At 47.8% G+C, this 20,724-nt stretch overlaps 1 protein-coding gene across 1 annotated transcript in view; it reads right to left on the bottom strand.

Annotated features, from left to right (window-relative positions):
• The window catches only part of LOC104461832 (histone-lysine N-methyltransferase EHMT1-like), a gene marked incomplete at its 3' end in the record, with an annotated part of 29,009 nt that extends 8,877 nt beyond the window's left edge, over positions 1-20,132 (bottom strand). The window contains exons 1-2 of the mRNA XM_010073558.1: positions 20,037-20,132; positions 9,432-9,988 (exon numbers count right to left, since the gene is read on the bottom strand). Coding sequence (XP_010071860.1) covers positions 9,432-9,988; positions 20,037-20,082 — 603 coding nt within the window. The remainder of the gene's footprint in view (positions 1-9,431; positions 9,989-20,036) is intronic.
• Between the last annotated feature and the right edge of the window lie 592 nt (positions 20,133-20,724).

Raw genomic sequence — 20,724 nt, 5'->3', positions numbered from 1 at the left:
GCTGTCACATCAAGCATGCTCGAGAACAGGGTCTTGCAGGGACGTTTTGAAGAGCAGGAGCGACGGGAAGGGACCCTTCCTTCCAGCCTGGCACACAACAAAACACGGGCAAAGACGGTATCTGCTCGGCATTGCAGGTTCTTCTACAGTGCTGCTGCTGCCAAGACCTGTCCAAGCTGACTTTACACCGGCGAGCACAGGTAGTCCCGACCTCGCTGCTGGAACACCAACACAGGGGAGGCTACAAGCTCCTGCTGCAAACCAGGAGGATTTGGTAGTTGTGACTGCACTGCCTGTCGCTGGAGCCAGGCTCCCAGCCCCGGGGCAGCTCACACCTGCTCCGATCCGAGCCTGGACCCAATGCAAAGTCCCACCCAGCACCTTTGGTCATGAAGCAGGGTTCCTAGAGCTCCCCATCCCACAGAGCTGCACCTTCTGCAGCAAGCCCTGGATTAACCGAGAGCGGGGTAAATGCTGCCGCTCCGAGTTGAGATTTTACACCAGATATGACCCGGCTGCACCCACACCTCTCCCTAAGTCTGTCCCCTCAACTGCCAGGTGGGAGGCAGGTTTGGGCAGAGATGCTCCAGGAAACCAAGAGCCCAGTTAGCAGATTACAATCTCTGTGGGGGAACTGTTTTAGTGCTGCTCCACTTGCAGGAAAACACTCCTTATGGGACTTCTGAAGCAACAGCTGAAATGCCAAAACAGAAAAAGAGGAATCCAGGCAAAAGAAAGGAAGGAATAAAAAGCAGCCAGCAATAAACTCACTCTTTAAAGTCCAGATAGACACTCCTTTCAAGTAATGTGACCTTGTGAACACATGGGGAAGTGACTGATTCTCCTAATTACAGCTCTGCCACGTGCACGCTGCTGGCAGAGAGCGAGGACTTGGTTGCAGACAGAAAAGCTATAACAATAATCAAAAATGACCTGCATAAAAAGGCCATCAAATTGCCAATAATTCCTGCACCAAGCCCATGACTTACGGCTGAATTGCCACATCCCTTCTCATCTTTTCTTAAAAGGCATCTAGTCTTGGATTAACGATTTCAAAGACGACAAATCTACCATGCGCTTTGATACGTTGTTCCAATGCTTAATTGCTCTCACTGTCAAATAATTAAATGCATTATGCTTTTTCAACTAAATTAAAAAGCCTGTATCATCAGAAATCCTCACTCCAAGGAGATACTTATGGACTATGACCAACTTTTTTTTTTTTTCTTTTAAACTTTCTCTTCAATTAGTTTAATAGAATGAGCAAATTAAGTGTCCATAGAATGATTTACTGGACACCAGATCACTCCTGACAATGCTCCCAGTTGTTCAACCCTGAAAAAATGCACGTCAGGAGTGCTGGGGACAGCATGCCAATTAATAGTCTCAACAATACTATTTATACCTCTCCCAAGCCCCTAGTTTATAGATCTAAAGGTTAACGGCAACTCTTGGCTACAGGATTATTCAGAGAATTCCCAAGTCCCCTGGAACATCCACTGCTTTCCATTTTTAACTTAAAATTAGAAAAACGAGCTTGGGAGAGGCAGATTTGATGCAGAACTGCCTGCAATAAGTACACATAAGGGCTGCATCTTTTGTCCTTGTGCAGGTTCTTGCAACTGATCTCTGATAAAACGTGTTGTTGCTCCCAACCATCAAGAATTCACATCCAGGCCACGTCAGGCTGTTTGGAAGAATATAATCAAACATTAAACAAAAAAGTAGTATGTTATTAGCTTGGCGTTTTTCTCTCCCCCTGTAATTACAATATGGAAATAAATTGAAAATCTTCAGTCGAGCTGCATGACAATTGTTACATGTGACTTTTTCATGGCAATTTGCGTAAAATAGGTTTTAAATCAAATTAAGCCTTTTGAGATCTGGTTTCTTACTGGGAGGCATATGCAGCAATGCTAAAGAACAAGAATTTCCCCAGAGAGGTGACCGGATCTCTCAGGAAGCCTGATGGCATGGGAAGCTGAGCAGGCCAGCACTAGAACATATATATCTATCTCACACAAGTGTATATAAAAATATAAAAAATACTAAGTCTAAGGATTGTAATAAAAAGGATCAGCAAAGACTTGAAAGCACTTATACTCAGTTTTCTTACCATCTTTCTTCATTCTGAGCTAGATAAAACAGTTACACCTTTGCTGTTCTTATTAAATTTTGCCCTTCCAGCAAGTAGAGTGTTTAGTGGATGAAACTTTATTCTTTTCCCATTTCTAATGTCTCTGAATTCTGCCAGTTCCTTAACTCGAGCCTGTCGGTACAGCCCACCCTGGTCTCCTACACTGAGCCTTTATGCTCTGCTCTATCTGCTCCAAATTTAAACACCCCCAGAAAAGAGGCTTTGCTAATCTAGCACACTGCTCTGCTGGGAAATGTCTTCTTCCTTAAAATCCCATCACACTGGCTAAGAGCTGGTTCAAGCATATCTGAGCTCCTCCTTGCAAAGTCATTCTGCATCCCTCGCTGCCCAGGTTACAGCCAGCACCCGACACCTCTCTGCAGAGCCAGGCTCAGACAAAAGCAGCAAAGGCAAAAGACAGACTGTGCGTTTGGGAGTGGGGTGGGTGGGTACGAGACTATTTGGGGCACACCAGACTCCCATCAAAGCAAAACGGCAATAAAAAATGACAGTGATCCCTATTTAAACACAATGCTGGAGCCCCCAGCACCATCAGAGGACTTCTCAAAACGCTGCCCATCCATTTAGCTCCACCAAGTTTCCTGCCAGGGAAAAGGCTGACCAAGGAAAACCTCGGACGAAGGTTTCTCCTGTAGAACAGGCAGAGCGGCTGCCTCCAGCCCCACCACTCCATGCCCCAGCCCAGGGCTGGCAGGACCCAGCTCTACACCATCTCCGTGGGCTACACGGTCACTGGGACAGGTGACTGCAATCTGTCACGTGCCGCTTTCTTCCACTTTCACAATGGATGGGTTCCTCCTGCCCTCCCCGCTCCAGGCACAAGGCACAGCACCAAGCAGGTCTCTCCAAAACTGCTCGCAGCCCAGGATCCATCCCAGCAAACTCCTGCTTCTTGGCTCACAGCCTCTCTCACCTTCCCCCAGCAGAGGACACTCGTGCTGGCACAGCACAAACAAAGGGGCTGCAAACAGCAGCTGCGGCAAAGACCCCAACCGAGCCCTTCGCTGGTCAACATCTACTCATCCCATTTGCTGTGTTTTTTTCCTGCTTTGCTTTCTGAAGATCCAGAGTCCTCTGCTAAAGGTGGAAAATGCCAGAGTGGCACTGCTGGAGCAGAAGTGACCCCGCCAGGGAAGCGACACACGGCTGGACATGCACTGACCTGCTGAGGATACTAACGAGGGCATGCACATTTTGAGTTGTCTGCGTTTTTACCTAAGCAGAATCCTCCACTCCGAAACTGGATGAAGATCATTCTCTTTCACTGAAACCAACAAACATCCAAGAGAACAGAGGTGCTTTCATCTAACACCTACCCGGGCTCCACTGCAAACAGCAAAACCGGAGGCGAGAAGCACTATTCCTGACCCTAAATAAACTCCCTTGCTGTATGTTACCCCTGTCCAGAACAGCCCTGGTTGTCTTCTTTTTTCCCCAACCATACTCAGATTTTTAAGTCAAGCACAGCTCTGGTTTCATCTACAGGTCTAGAGAAGTTCATGGAGCAGAATCCCACGCAAAGGCAACCCCGGGACGCACTATGAGCAACCTGTGTTCCCGTGTTGTCCTAACCACCACGTGTGGACCACTGGAAGCCAAGAGAGGACCAAAAATGAAAGAGACAGAAACTGCATTGGTGATGTCTCCACTTCTCATGGCTTTTCATGTGGTGTCCTATCAGCTCATCCTATGCAAAAGGCTGTAAAATCACTGTCGCATGTTGGGCATTGAAATAATAGCCAAGAAGCTGGAGACAGCTATTGCAAGGGTCAGGTCAATGCTTCCAGAGATACTAGTGTCTGGAAAAAGAAAAAATGGGACCACAAATACGTTCAACACCATTATGAGAAAAAGTAGTCAAGAAAACTGCTCAGACTGGGACAAGAACATGATATTTTATGTGTTTGTAAAAATTAAACTCAAATGCTTTCTACATTTTAATGGGATCAACCATGTTTCTATTCTTGGCACAGAAGTCCCCTACAGCAGCAGGGAGAAGTTACTAAAAATGGCAAAGACAGAACATCCTCTTTTCTATTTTCCAACAACCAAAAACACAGAACAAACCAACCTTCCTAATTAAACCCCGCGTTGGCTCGACAGCCCACACACAGCACTCTTCCGACAGTCCAGCAGCTGAGGCCTTTCGTTACCAAAGCAAGGAAGCTCACAATGACCAAAGACAAACCAGACCAGAGCTCCATCCATGTGTTGGTGCAAAGACACCGGCAAAGGTGCTGCCAGTCCCGCGTGGGAGCAGGGCAGCGCTGCAGAGCCCCGCAGACGGACTGCCGCTTGCTCTCCACGCCTGACACCATCTCCAGCTCAGACATCCGAGCTGCATTATTTCTCTTCTTTTACAGACTTTAATCTCTGGCACGGTATGAGCTCGAGACCAAAGCCACCTAGCCAGGAGGACGAAACTAACGGCCACTGCCACCGGGCACCACGGCCACGGTCACAGAGCAACCGCCTCCTCTCCATCCATCAGCTGGATGAGGGGGAACGAGGTTTGTACCAAGGAGCTGCCTTTGAACCGCACAAAGCAGCAGCTCCCAGGGGTATCCGCCTCTAACAACTGGTGAATGATATTTAAGCAAGAAATACCAGTCTGCTATTAAATATTTATCACAAGCAGAGGACAGTGCTCGTAGGAGCTGCAGTGGTGCTGCTCTTCCCTTCCTCAGCTGTTGCAGAATTACAGTTTTCACAGCTGCCAGATCATCCTGACCCCTGCCTAAGCCCTACCTTGGACCAACAGAAAGAAACCTGCAGGGTTTTGGTCTTGATCTACATCAGACAAGGCCGATCCACCCATTAATGCCCTTTGATCTGCAGATTAACGTCTGCCCATTAGAAGAGGGATTCCTTCCGCTGTGACTCGATCACAATTGCACCAATTTGTGCGCGGTCACGTCTCTGCACAGAAGCACAGCGGTTTAGGCTGCCAGGCAGCCTGGGCTTAAGTGGAGATATTCCTAAACCAAGCTACAGAGCTCCCTTTAACGGGTTTGTGAACCAGCCTTGTTCAGAGGTGTGGACTCTGCCAGGTCAGGGGGACAGACCCCACTCTTTGTCCCTGTCCCCTCCCTGATCAAGCAGCTCTGGGGGAAGGGAGTGTCACATCCCAGTCACAACGGAACAGGGTAGCTCAAACCAGTCGCGATCGCAAGCTTCCTGACGGAAACAGGTCTCCTGGGGAGGGGGACGGTTGTTTCTGCGGGCTGTGGTTGGCAGCTGGGGCAGCCACCTTCAGCCAGCACAGCGCGAGCACAGCCGGTTAAACACAAAATTAAAAGTACAGCTCAATGTACATCCACTTTCTACCTCCCTCTGCAGTAAACCCTCTAGATAAGACATCCAATGGCAGTCTATGGCCTTGTCACTTCTGAAGGAGATCTCCCACAGGGGACACTTAACCGTGGCCAAGCTCAGACCTCACACCTTCAGCCTGCCTGTGCACCCCTGGGTGCCCCTCTGCAGAGAGCCCCCGATGGGCGCACCAGCTAGGTTCAGACAGGCTGCAGCAGCACTTGCGACCAGATGCAGAGCTCTAGTTCACTATGCCCTGTACTCTTTTTATTTATTCCCCCCACCCAGGAGACAATATCCCCATGACCATTCCCATTAGGGCCTGTCCTTTATTTCGACTATTCTGTGTTATTAGAGGGTCTGAGCTTGCTGAGCAATCCCAGATGCTTGCAAACCACCAACCGCCACCTGCCCGGCTCCGAGAGACGAACACAAGATGTTCTCAGGCCAGGAGCTCCTGCAGAGCAACCCACAGACCACGTCAGCACCCCGCCACAGTGCTGCTGGGCACTGGCACGGAAAATACGACTTTACAGCAACAGCAACACCTGTGTGCACACAGAAAGCAAGCAGCTTACTGGTCCTGGGATCAGATATTTACTGACAATGCTGCTTAAATGTAAAGTTTGATGAATATTGATGGAAACACCAACACAAGCAAAGCATCTCCTGCTCCAGGCTCCTCCTTCCCGCCCAGGCTGTGTCTCCCCCAGTTAAACTGGTACCCGATGCTTTGGGCTCACACTGTCAATCAGGCTGAAATACTAATTTCACAGATTTTTGCACTATTTCTTTTGACAGTTCGGTTCCCCTGACCCGATCCTCTGCACAGCATAAAAATACCACCAAAGGCACACATCCCAAACTACAGCCTCTTGGTCACCACGTAACGAACAGACACATAACTCGGGATTCCCCGTTCAGCCTTTTGCTCTTCCTGTCTCAAAAGATAACTATGGGATGCTTTCACTACCTTTATCATCCTTTATGGCTTTCTGACATATCTTAGTGATGTGAAGTTCAGAAAATGGAGTTTCTGAGCAGGAGGGGCTTCTCCAAGCACAGCACACACACACACACACACACACTGCTGCCCAGCCCTCAAAACTTTTGGGTTCTTAAGAGTGTTGTAAATGGATTAGGAAAGAAAGAAAGATTATTCCAAAGGTGCAACGCTTGTGCTACTGCACAATTCAGAAGGGGAGCAGAAACGATGCTGTCAACAACTCTTTTGAGGTCTCTATTCAAAAAGCACCTTAACATGCGACAACATCAATTAAAATCATCACCTGTTTCAGATTCAGCTTCGATCCCAATTCAGGAAGCAACTCCTAAACAGAGAAAAAGCTGGTTAAATTGGTGAGAAAATTATTTTCTTCCTTTCAAAGACATATCCACATGTGCAGGAAAAGGCTATCAAGGTCCCCTGACAGCTACTGGATGACAGAAAATAATTTTTTGGCCCCAGTGGGTTTCTGCAGGAGCCGGGGGGAACAAATGTTTACACTTTGCTGGCAACAAAATACCTTCCTCCCCTCCTTCTCCCAGGCAGCACAGGTCTGCAAGAACCAAGAAAACAACAATGCTCTAAAAAATACTAGCAAACCACTGTGTCCTGTAACATCAGCTTCTGGGTGAGTTCCACAATTTATTTCCTGGAATACAGAACAGTACCTGGTACCACGGTGCTTTTGAAGGGGAAAAGGTGTGAACGTGGAGCCTGGTGCGGGAAAAGTTCCTGCAAGGCTGTGCTGATAAGCCTATTATAAGCAGCTCAACAAAGACATAATCGGGACAGAAAAATTACAACTAGCAAGGACTCTGCTACTCAAAGGAAAATAGCATGTAAACCCAAAAGACAATGGGGAAAAATTAGGTAGTAATTATCGGGGAGGCTGAACAAAACAGATGTTTTATTGTCTTGCAGAAATGAGATCAAATCTTGGGATCACATTCAGATGCAGAGGCTTGAGCAGAGAACACGTGAACAGCCTCTGCTTACCACCCTTCTTCTGAATTTTGTTTCCCTCTATTTTATGCCCAAGAGAAACAGCCAGAGGTGCTGAGGACAGGCTATGAACTTTCTAGAGTGGCCCAACAACTGCAGGCTTGGGTTTTGGAAGCTGCTGCTGCTGTGTGAGCAAATAACGCTGAACAGCACCATCAGAGCAACGTGTGTAACGCAGCCCTGCGAGTTTTCGCAAACGCTGCACGCAGCTTCCCAGAGACAAACCTTGAAGCCCAAGGGGTTGTGTAAACATATTCTTTTGAAGTGTTGTAAAATATGAATGAGGAAAACACTCCCTCCTAACCTAGCAGTCATCTTTTGGAAGGGAATTGCCTCTTTCAATTGCTCAGCCCCCAAGGGAGCTCTCCCTCTCAAATTCCACAAGGGTCTGGGGGTTTGCCCGGCCTCATTTAAGCACACAAGAGGCTGCTGGAGGGAAGCTGAGAGGCAGTTCTGGTTGCAAAGCTTTGTTTGGCTAGGAGACAGCCTGACGCGAGATTTTCACCAGGCTGCATGTATTGCATCTGGGCTTCCCCGCTTGCCAGCCAGCAAACGCAGCAGGGGTGCGAGAGGATTCAAATGCAATCAGGGGGAGACAGAGGGGAAATCAGCGGTTTGGGAGAATGGTTGGGAAACCGTGGCCAGCGTGGTTTCTGCCCTACCATTGAGGCTGGGTGCCCACGAGGTTTGTAATCTCCATGTGCTCTTTGGACTCCCACCTGCTTCCGGAGGCGCAGGTGGTGCCGCAGCCAAGGGCACCTTTCCCCATCTGCGGCTGGCTAGGGGCCACCCATTTTTTTTTTTCTCTTCCCCTGCTCCAGACCACAACGATTCACAGCTTTGAGACCTCCACATCATATTATTGTTGTGCTGCAACACGTGGGTGACATCTGAGGATCACTTTGCATTTGCTGGTCTGTAATATGCTGGTAGCTCGAGCAAACCATCGCGCCAGCCTCCACAAAGCTGCAGCAGGTTCTCTTTTATTTCTGGGTGTGACTCACATTGCTAAGAGGGTTTACAACCCTTTCCTTGACCTAGGTGCAGATACCTAAAGGCCAGTCTCCCTCCATCATTACACACAGCACAACTAGAGGATCCAGCTCTTTGTAGCTAAATATAAAGCGTCACAGGGCTGGAGACCAAGTGCTCATGGTGGAGATCTGCCTGTTCCAGTATCTATTACATGCCTTTGGCAAAAGAAACAAAAAAAATAACCAAGAACCAAAAAAATAACCAAAAGAACCAAACTTGGCCAAAGACCTATTTCTGTTCACCCCACTGTTACATGAACGCACCAGGTGACTTCACATCTCCTTTTGCCTCCTAAAAAACCAGCAGAACTCTGGTTATTTATTATCAAATGATAATAAATCCACCCCATAGGATCCTGGAGTAAAGATTTCTGAACAAATTGCATTACTGCAGGCAACATACAGAGAGAGAGAGAAAACATCATCTGGTTTGCCACTATAATGATACAGGAACGCAATGAAGTTGCCTAACATATCAGCTTCTTGACAGATTCCCAGCTCAGGAGAAGCCTCAAGTTAACATGCTATCCTTAATTTCCTTTGGGTCGAACTTATAAGAAATCTAATTTGTTTCAGAAGCAGCTCTGGATTTCAGCAGACGGCTGATGAGCAATACAACCAAGAGAGAAAGGCCGTTTAGTGTCTCGCCTAGATCTGTCGGAGAAGGCAATGGATCAATTATATATTTAGAAACACAATGGGGAAGAGAGCTGATGGTGGCCGTGCGACTATTTCAACACCTCTGTCTCTCTGTAGGAAGGGAAAAAATAAAAACAAATATACATTAAAAAAAAATCAATCCACTCAGTGGGACACCTCCAAATTATGCGTGTTCCCGTGCAGCAAGGTATCTCTCTCACGCACTCAAAGCAAGCCAAGAGCACTCGCAGCAGCACTGACTGCTGGGCGTATACGTTACCAGGCTGGGGGTGGGTTTAGGCATTGTCTTCCGTGCTCTGTGGACCTTGACTTCAGTGTTAGCAGCGGTGACTTTTTTAGCATCCATGTCTTTACTGCCCTCCCCGAGCTTGGCTGGCATCGTGGCTTGCATCTGAGAAAAGGAGCCCACAGTTCTGCCTTTGCTTGCTCCTCCGGGAAGGGTTTTTGCAGCATGGCCGGTGAGAGAAGCAAAGGTGCTGGTAGTCCTTAGAGGTTGCTCCTGTGCCATCTGCTTGGTTAGAATATATCCATTGCTCCCTGTGACAGAAGTCTGTGTGAAGTCATTAGTTTTCATATGGTTTTGCTTCCCAGTCTCGCCATCTCGTTCAGAAATGCCGTTTTCTGCTATCCTATTTAATTTAGTACTAGAGTCCTGCTGGCTCACTTTCGTATTGTCCTGAGTGTTTTTTGCTGGGTTTAGGTGGCTACCGGCTTCGCTGTGCTCACAGGAACCGTTGGTTTCACCGTCCACTGCCATTTTTGGTTCCCCCGCTTGCTTTTCTGTAGCACTTTCATCTGCAGCCATGGCATTAAACCCTGGAGAAAGAGGGAGCAGAAGGAGGAAGAGGAGAAAGAGTCATAAGCGGTATCAAATCTCCAAAGAGAAGGCACAGCTACTTACAGTGGCTAACGAAGAGCAAATCTCTCCCCCCAAAAATTCCTTGCTCTATATATCCATCTAGGTCGCTCACTCACCTACCTGACCGGCTCGCCTGGATCCTCAGACAGTGACAACTGGGGTGGCTCCCTTGAAAGCAGTGCACTCATTCTCACTTGCCTCAGCTGCGGATGTGGCCATTTATTCCCAACTACGGATTTTTCAAGGTAAATATTATCTTTAGCTTTTCCAATAACTGCATTTATTGCTCCATATGTCAACACCGCCCATGTCAAACAGAACGCTGCCCAACCTTGCAGTCAGCTCGCTGGAAAAGCCCGCCACGATGCCAGGCTGACACAAGGAAAGCTTGCTGCTGGGGCTGCACGGGTGAGCTTTCGCGGCACAGACACAGCTCAGCAGCCAAATATCGACATCAGGGCTCTGCTGCTACATGAAACATTGCAAGGAATAACCCCCTGGCCATCACAGCTCTCCTGGCAATGCTGTCCAGGGCAGACCAGCTCTTTCACTGGGATGGAGCAGCAGATGAGCAGGATTCACAGGGTCATTTCAGAGGCAACAGCCAGAGTAAACACAGCGGTGAAGCATGTTAAATGCAATTCTAGGCTACGATAATTACATGATTCAAAGGCAGCAAGATTTTTGCAGACTGCCTAAAAGCTCAATGCACAGATAAAACAGGAGCGTCCTTGTAAAAAACATTTTTTTTCCTCCCTTCCAAACATTTCTATGCTGCCCCCATCAATGAATTTATCCCATCAGAGATTTCAGACCCAAGCTGAAAAAAAAAAAATCCAAGTACAAACATCATGTACTCGCAGAAAGGTTTCCAACATGACAAACCAGGAGCTCCCCAGGCAAACAGGAGTGATAACAATTCCCTGGCACGTTCAGTAAAACCATTAAATCAACCTGCTGTTAGGGATTCCTCGTATTGTTTTCCTTCCAGAGGCCAGACAGTTATGAAAAGCATCACAAGAAGTACCAGCGAAAGCTCTGTCCAAGTGGGCTATCAAGGCAGGTAGGACTGATTTACAACCAGCTCGAATCACAGCAATTTTCACCTCCAGAGTCAAGCCAGAGGACAACTCTGCAAGCCAGACCAGCACGCTGGCTATCAGCATCTCATTTCACGCTGCTCCTGAAGCCCAAACACTCCAGGAAAACAATATTCTGAATGTCTCTGCTGACCTGGCGAAAACCTGATGCAAGGCTAAAGCATGAAGAGGAACCAAGATCCTGGATCCCAGGATGTCAAGTCCCATAGACCTGGGCTGACTGTTCAAAGCCGAGCTCTGCAGGGCTTTGCTGCATGCTCCGAGTGTTTGCAGCTCAGGGCAATTGTGAGCAGGGAGGAGAAGCAGTGCTGCACAGCTCACTAGAACAGCTCTTCCCAAAAAGCACCAAACGCCCTTTCCAGTTAGCAGCAATTGGGAAAAAAAAATCTCTCTTCAACAACTTGAGGGCCTACCCACCTCCCCTTCTTTCCACCCCTTTTTAATGTATTCATTCAGTCCATCTCCTTACCATTGGGTGGACCTAAAAGATTTTGGTTCAGATTTCTGCACAAACAGCACTTGCAGATCTAGACTCTCAAAGCAATCCATCCTAGTACCTGAAACAACCATATTACTCCCCAAGCTTCCTGGTTTTTGGTGCTCATTTGAGATTTAAAGACAAACATATGCATCAAACTGAAAGCCACCTTAGAACTGGTCAATACACCTGGACCATCCAACCCAACCTCTGCTTGAAGCACGGTCAACGCTGAATTCACACCAGGCAGGTCAGGGCTCTGCCCAGGGGGGTCTCAGACAGCAGCGCTCGACTTGCTCCAGCCTCGTCCTACCCATAAATCACAAGGGGGACAGTCCTAGCCCTGCCCTGTGTTTCCAACTGAAAACCGCGGATGATGGGCACTGAGCATCTTACTTGAAAGCGTCTTCAAACCCTGATGACGAGCGGTAACTCTTCCCGGGGTTCAACTCTGGCTGTTTTTCCTGATGAGACAGGTGCACTAGGAGGTCCATTCCCCCCAAACCCAGGCAGCTCAGCCTGCCATTGCCTCCCACGTGGACTCTGCTGGCTCAGAGCCTCCAAAAAAAGCTCTAAAACCACCAAAAAGAGCTCACCAGTGGTCACTGGAGCACACACGGGGGGCAGAGGCAGAAACCCCACCTCCAGCAGGCAGTAACTGGCTCTCCAAGCACCCTTCAAAGTCATCACCTCCATCTGCTGCCCTCTCACGCCGCCCAGACCACCTTCTGTGTACCGACAGCTCTGATAAGCCCCACAGGGTTTGCTTTGGATAGCAACGACGCTGGGAGAAGATAAAATGCTACTTTTTTCACTGTTATTTATCTGAAAAGTCTTGGGCAGAAAGATCCAACAGCTCTGTCCTTATTCTTTCAATCCTTGTTTCTCTTTCTGCATTTCAAAAGATCGTGCTGTGGCCATTTAAACAATTATTTCAGCAAAGTTAGTGCCAGAAGAAAACAAAAAATGAGCTCCCTAACCACAGATGGAGGTTTGTAGTGCTCAGCACTAGGCACCTGGCCGAACGAAGCCTTCAATATTTGTTGATTTAAATACTGCGCACTCCCACCAGAGCAGTCAAATAACTTCAGTGGTTGACTATTAGATAAACTGCATAAGCAGAGGGCAAGAATTGCTCTACCTGCCGTGAAAGCAACCAAAACAAGGTAAATTAGAGCACTGCCCTCAGGGAAAGAATAACTGCATTACTCCAGGAAGCATCACGGACTTTATGAAAAATCCATGAAGCCAAAATTAAAATCCCACAGTTCCACCCCCCCCCACCACACACTCTTATTAAGTGTGCAAAACACAATCTGATTGACTGCGGAACAGCCATCAATCCCCTGTAAACAGGCACCAGACTTCCAAATCTGCACGAGTAGAGATTTGATAAAACAAAGATAGGAAATTTCATAGTCCCTGAAGCTGCCCAGAACTGGAGAACTTGACGGCAGCCGTCAGGGGTGTATGGTTTTTCACTTAACAGGATTACACACCCACTCTGCCCTACCGTCAATGACTGCTCATGTTGCAGGGCCAAACGAGGTCCCAGTGCTTCCAGCTCCAGACCATCGGTGCTGCCACCATCCAGCGGCTGAGCGGAGTGTGTTGCCGGGTGACACAATTCCGGTGCCTAAGGGATACGCATCCACACAACAAAAACTCTCATGGCAATGGCATCCCACAGCAATAGTCAGGGGCCAAGGATTGAATGGGAAGAGTGACCACGTCCCTCTCCAGCCTCCAACGAGTTGGAGACACTGCAGGCAAGGCTGTCCTGAGCTGCTGCTTTCTCTGGGGAAAGATCATCTCCATCTTCCTCCTCCCTTTTCTGGTAGCACCAAAATTCATAAATAGTTTGGAATAGTGTTGCTTTCTCCAAACAGAGCTCCTGCACAGCACAGGGCTCCTGCGAGAAGCCAACCCACCGACGGCAGGAGCTCAGCATCCCAGGGTCCTGCCTGAACATCAAATTAAAGAGACGTCCACAAAGAACAAGCTCATGTCAAGAGCTATGCTGCTTAATAAGATGTGGTAACCTAAATAAGCTAGGCTGGTTTTCACAACCAAAATACCTGGTTTGGTAATAGGAAAATAGGAGATGCCATCCCAGGCGGCTGCTCCGCTTGCCATGATGCTCTCCTCTGCCTCAGTGCTCCATCCCATGTAACAGGACACGGCTGCAAGTCCAATCAGGTTCGACAAGTCTTAGGTACACTACGTGCACATTCACAAGCATTGCTGAACACACACAATTCAATATATATTCAGATTTTTGCTGAAACATGGCCTATAGATGGGGATGGGAACACAAACTAGAGCCAGCAGGAACCCCACAGTGGAGAAATACCGAACAAAACAGCTGACAGCAGCTCTTCAACAGCACCAGACAGCTAAAGAAACACTTGCTCTTGATGTAATCTTTTCATCTCTCCCTCTTCATTTTTCAAAAAGTTTCACTGCAAACCTGCTAAACTCTTGATTTCAAATACACCTTGCAGCAACGAGTTCTCTTCTTGAAAATGCTGTTCAACAGCTTTTCCACTCTTGTGCTAGAAGTGGAAGTGAATAAAAAAACCTTAAAAACGGTATTTCTCTAGAACTTTACAACTTGACAGCATTCATTCCTTCTAAATAGAGCAAATTATGTTTCATCCGTAGTCACTTTTCTCTCCAAGTCCCTCATTGTTCCTTAATCTACACCCATTCTTTCTTTAATTAAAAAAAATGAAAGGTAGAAAGATCCAGCCTATGTGCTCATTTACTAGAAGCATCCCAGTACTTCCAGAGCTCCCTTATGCATCCCCTACACCATATGCAGCAATAAAAGCTTGTCACATTGACCACAACACTGCCTGTATCCCGTATCCAAGCATTCAGGATTCATTTAAAATCCATCAGCGTGTAGGCTGCGTAACTTGTCCAAGAGGTTTCTTTTCTGTTACATTGCCCATTCACCCAGGAGGTATCCGACCTTGATAACGAGTTGAAACAAACTTCAGCAAAGGTGTACTTCCTAGGAGCTGGCTACATTTTAGTAACACAAGGAATTTAATGCTCAAAATTATGCAGATACATTATCCCTGCAACTCCAGGTGGCAAAGAATAATCAGGAATACATTTAAACCACTTCTCTGAATCAACACCTCATTGAGAGCAATGCATGGCTCCCACCCTCCCACCTCGCCCCAGGCTCTGCAGGAGTTTCAGTCTTAAGCCTTCTTCTCAATACCAAACAGTCATTCAACACTGAATTAAAATTCCCAAGAAGAGAACAGAAACTCAAGAAAGAAGGGGTGAAGCTATGTCAGACAGGATGAAGACACATCACCTAATTTTAGGTGTCTAAAAGGTATCAAACTCCAAGTTTGAGACTCCAAAAGGTCCCTCCAACTCCAAGGTGCCCCAAAGTGATCATTGCAACCAACAGAGAGAAGACGACAGCCAAAAAAAGCATAGTCTGACTTCAGACATCTACCTTCGGACAAACTAATCACCGCCTGGACATGCCTACCACGTGTAAGCAGAAATGAGCTCGAGTAGTTCAGAATTAAAATGATTATTGAAAAATAAACCACTAAATGAGGCAAAATGAAACCCACCTCTGCTCTCCCAACCCAGACTTCTGCAGCACCAGTTCCACTCCGCTGCCTTTGCTTCTTGGGTTTCCAGCCCTTCCAGCAGAGCCAAACCTGGCTCCAGTCCTGCCCCAGAGCTCACTGGAGCTCGGTTCAGCCTGCCAAAACCTGCCTGCGGGCAGAGCCTGGCTAACAGATGGGCTATGGTCCCCACCAGCCATCCCAGCCACAGGCAGAGGGAACTGAATCGCCTCTGCGGGGACCACAGGGGATGAGCAGCCACCAGAAACTTTACATCCGCAGGCAGCCGGATGATCAGCTCAAAACTCTGTATTCCTTTGAGAATGCTCTGAAAAAACATAAAGCCTTAAATATATTTTTTAAATTCAGATCCCACTGCTCAGTGAGACAAAATAAGAAAAAATATACAAGCATTATGAGCCCTTATACTCCAGGTAAAAATGCAGTCATCACTAGATCTGAGAAAAAAAAAAAAAAAAAAGAAAAAAAAAGAAAGAAAAAAAATCCTACCAACAAATGCACTATTATCTGACACGGAACTTTCACACAATTTTCAGAACCGGTGCTGAGCACTTCTAGAGGCGAGATGCCCCACTGCCCACATCTTGCACAATATTTTCCATGCACTTTGAGTGCCCCAGCACAGGGCAGCTCCACGGCTGTAGCTGAGCCACGAGGCTTCAGCTGCTGCAAGAGAAACGTCAAACTCTGAACTGAACAAAGAGCTTAAATGAAAAGCTCACGATTTTGAACAGCAGTACAAGTAAATACTGCATACTTTTATATTTATATATACATGCGTTTCATAGGTTTTTTACCCTAAGCACTTTGCAGATCATCTTTAAAACACCACAGACACCACAGGTGTTTATTCAATACCCAACTGTCCTGCTGGATAAACTTTCAAAAGTGAGAAATGCACCTGCTCATAATCCTTGCACTATAACAGTTCCCTCCCTGCTTCTTCCTCAAACTACAAAAAAAAAAAAAAAAAAAAAAATTGAAAAGCAGACAAAAAAGGATGCCAAAGGGATGGAGGCTGAAACTGTCCAGACTGGGGAGAACTGGCAGCTGAAGATCCTGTATCCATCGCAAAGGAAAGCACCACCTCTATCGTTGAAGCCAAAAAGTGGAACATTTTGAAGCCAAGAAATGAAGAGAATTAAGTTTTTCAGGCCAAAGTTCCTCTCTGGGGAGAGTTATTGATGGTCTCTTCTTCCCCCCACTCTTTTACATCCATAAAGGTGGGTGACATCCATCCAAGAGCCTGGCCCTGTATTTCCAAACCACAGGTGCCACTCCTCCCAGTGCCCTGGAGCACTGTCACCCTGCGGCAGTGGCATCGCTTCCCACCTCCCGTCAGACACGCCAAGAGTCAAAACAGGAAAAGAAAGGAAAAAAGAGAAAAAACCACAAGAGCAGCTTCTGCCCTGGAGCACTGTCACCCTGCGGCAGTGGCATCGCTTCCCACCTCCCGTCAGACACGCCAAGAGTCAAAACAGGAAAAGAAAGGAAAAAAAGAGCAGAAAACACAAGAACAGCTTCTGCTCTCAATGCCCAACACTGAGATTACACAGGTTGGGTAAACTGGATTCAGCATCTCACCAGTGGGCTGCCTGTGAACACCAGCAGTGACTCAAAGCCATTCAATGGCCCACGTAATATTAATTCACTCCTTTGCTGTGGGATGGGGTCCATGAAGCCCCGAGCCCATCAACGACCAAGGGATGCTCCTGCTCTGGGACTGCTGGTCCCCGAGAGCATCTCTTCTGCTGCCGCAGCCCGTCTGCCGCAGGGCACAGCCCCCCCTGGAGCAGGGGTCTCCAACACGGGGGCATCTGGGTGCACATCTGAAGCACCTTGCTCTGCCTGGTCTCCTGGCTGTCAGCCTTAGCAGGGGATCCCAGAGCTGAGGATGTTGAGGTGAGGAGATTATTCTTTTTCTCCTTTTAAGGCAGCTCTCTCTGCACCTGGGAATGCAAAGGTTGCAGCTGCTCAGTGGGAAGCAACACTCGCCTCACAGCAGCTTCCTATCTGCAAAAGAAACAAAACAGAACAAAAAAAAAGCCCCTCCAGGAATTTAAAACCCTGACACTCTCTAAAAGCAGTTTTATTTGAGAGCAAAATGACTGCGTGTCGCAGCACTATGCTCCAGCACCGTGGCTCTGGTACAACACCTGCCTCGGGTGAAGTCTCCAGTGCTGAGGCTAATGGAGAACTTCGTTACTGACTCCCCTTCCTGCTCCTTCATCCTGCTGCTTTAGCAGAACTTTCCATCTCCGGGGCTGGGGAATCAGAAAAGGAGATGTTTGCCTTGAAAGGTCCCGCAAGATGCAGCATGGAGCTAGGAGCTATGTACATTGGGAGGAGAACTGAAATCACTCCCAATTCCTGCAAAGAAACCACCTTTTAATTAGTTTCTCTCTGCGTCAGACTAAAGACAACATGGCCTAACAAAACACCCTTCTCCAGGCTGCACACCCCCAACTCTCTCAGCCTGTCCTCGCACGGGAGCTGCTCCAGCCTCTGCCCATCTCCGTGGCTCCTCTGGCCCCGCTCCAGCAGCTCCGTGTCTGTCCTGTGCTGAGGACCCCAGAGCTGGGGGCAGCACCCCAGGGGGGGTCTCACCAGAGCGGAGCAGAGGGGGACAATCCCCTCCCTCGCCCTGCTGCTCACGCTGCTGGGGATGCCCCCAGGACACGGGGGGTTTCTGGGCTGCCAGCACACACTGCTGGGTCGTGTTGAGCTTCTCATCACCCAACACCCCCAAGTCCTTCTCCTCAGGGCTGCTCTCTATCCATTCTCCACCCAGCCTGTGTTTGTGCTTGGGATTGCCTCAACTCATGTGCAGGACCTTGCACTTGGCCTTGTTCAACCTCATGAGGTTTGCATAAGCCCATTTCTTGAGCTTGTCCAGGTCCCTCTGGATCCCATCCTGTCCCTCAGGCATGTCAACCACACTGCTCAGCGTGGTGTCATCTGCAAATGTGCTGAGGCTGCACTCGGTCCCACTGTCCATGTCGTTGATGAAGATATTACTGATCCCACCCTCCTTGCTAAAGGGAAATGACTGTTCAAGCAAACTTAAATAGAGAAATTTCAGACTTTTTTCTGATGCTTTTCCAGACCACACTCCACAGGTTGTCACCCATCCCCGAGTCACGAAACAGGGCTCAAATAAACTCTTTGATGCCATCTTACAAGTTTGCTGTAATTCATGTTCACGCAACACTCAAAAATGTAAATTCTCTGCCAACGCTAAACACTGTTATTAACAGAATTTAGGGACATTAACTAACTGAATTCCTATGACAATCACAGCTGGGTAACGAAGGTCAGTGAAGAACAATGCGTACAGCACAACAACCACGGAAACCATTATCTTTCACACATGTGGTATGCTTGGGAAGAGGAGGATACAATTCCAACACTACCACAAGAATGGAGACTATGCAGCCCACATTTTAGGACCCCTCTTTCCCCGGTAACAGAACTGGACAATAAGCTGAAGTGGTTGAAAGCTGAGCACCTCGTGAAGCCTCAAGACTCCTCCTACACAGGGAGGGTTCTCAGCTTCCTTCTGATACCCAGCCAGCATCTGCTGATAGCTGAAATGAGTCAAGATGTACAAGACGCAGAAACATCTCTCTTTCCACCCTCGCTCTGGGTTTTTACCTCCACAGACTCTCAACACTTACCTCGAGATCAACCAAGAGCTAAATAAACCAGCTTTACACTCCTGAGCCAAGCAAGGCAAGGGATCAAAGCGAGAGTCTCCTCCCAGAGCAACGTGACCTCCCACCAACATCCCCGACCTCGTCTCTGGTCTCCCAGACCAGAGGTCTATACACAACTGGCATCAGCAGCGTCGCTCGCGTGCTCCCAGTTAATATACAAGCACCGTGGCCGCATCCGACACAGCAGTCAGTATTTTGCCTGTTCTGAGCTTTACTTTCTAACTAGAGCAGCTTGATAAAACATTGTTGGACAGAAGAGAAAGAAAAAGTAACGCTGTACTCACAACACATCTGAATTAAGTCCAAAACTTTGTTTCTAGCTAAGGTTAGGTATTTTGATAGAAAAGCACTGAACTGGCCCTAATGCTCTATTATGGAAAGGAGAACAAAAATACATCAAATCCCCGCAGAGCCATGAGAAGTAACCAGTCAAGGAATAATAAAGCCATGGAAAGAAAGGAGGACGGGGGGAAAGATAAAGGGCAGTGGGAGGTTTTTTTTCCTAATCCCACTGACACATTTATTAAGCCCTGAGATTTGTGTGCATGCAACTCAGACAACCACACAGGAAAGACTTTGTCAAATTAACATGTGCGCTGCATCCTGCAAAGTAAAAGCAAGCAGAAACAAGGCAGAAGCCACGAAGCATCCCACAACAGCACGAGGCATCCTGCAGCAATCGGTGCCTGTTCTGGAGCAACAGAGAAACTCAGAGGAAAACAGAAAGTTAACTTTACTAGAGGGAGGAAAAGGGCTAGGTCACCAAGAGGTGGGGATCAGAGTTCAGTTAACACCAGTCGCACAGAGGAGGTCCAAAGTTGCCTCTGCACTTCACAGTGGCACCAAAGCAGATGTGAAAATGAGATATTCAGGTGGGTGGAGATGGATGGACTGAAAAGCAAATTTGCCTCTTCTGGGGAAGAGCTCTGCTCAGAATAAACACAAGAGGAGAACAGAGTCGCTCTGTTCATAGGAGCACACCTGAGACCCTCGGGGGACAGAGCACCATCTCCAGGCCCCCAGTTTTGTTCCCATCACATGCCGACCTCATGAGCAAGGTCTGGCCCTCAACCAAGGCAGGTGCTCACCTTCTTCTTTGTTGTTGGTGATATCTTTCAGCAGCTCAGTCTTCATGCAGCCGTCTTTCCTTGGCTCTCCCTTACTCAGCACTGTTCGCTAGGGATGGGGAAAGATGAGATGGAGGGGGAAGAAAAAAAAAATAAATATCAGGGTTTAGCTCAATGTTCATACACACATTGCATTTAAACCAAGAGACAATCATGGATGCATCCTGTTTACATCACAGGCTAACCTCCTCCTGCAAAATAACACTGCCAGGAAACTGCCACCAAGGCACAGGTCAAAGATAAAAAACAGCAAGGCTTGCCCCAGCTGACAGCCTGTCTCGCCGGAGCAGCGGAGAGGCTTCGAGCTGTGCCCAGGGCTGAGACCTCACCGCTCTTGGGTTCAGATGCTGCCAGACAGATTTTCTGAGGGTAACAAGCTGGGGAATCCAGCTGAGGAGGTCTCTACGGGCACGGATTAAAAAGGTCATGAAAGGCACAACAAGGAGGTGACCCTTATTCCCCCAAAATTTCTTAGAGGGAAGGCAGATGTATCAAACTTCTCATTACACATCATTTACCAACATTTACAGCCCAAGTATGCTTTTGGGTTGGTTTTGGTTTTTTTTTTTTTTTTTGGTAGCTCATTCAAATGCAACTTAGAAAACCCAAACCATCAGTGAGCTACAGCTAACTCATCATTCATAACCTC

Source organism: Pterocles gutturalis, unplaced genomic scaffold (genome assembly GCF_000699245.1).
Source record: "Pterocles gutturalis isolate BGI_N339 unplaced genomic scaffold, ASM69924v1 scaffold23712, whole genome shotgun sequence".
Taxonomy (NCBI): Eukaryota; Metazoa; Chordata; class Aves; order Pterocliformes; family Pteroclidae; genus Pterocles; species Pterocles gutturalis.
Note: the sequence above shows the minus strand (reverse complement) of the source record. Positions and strands in the feature narration are given on the sequence as shown.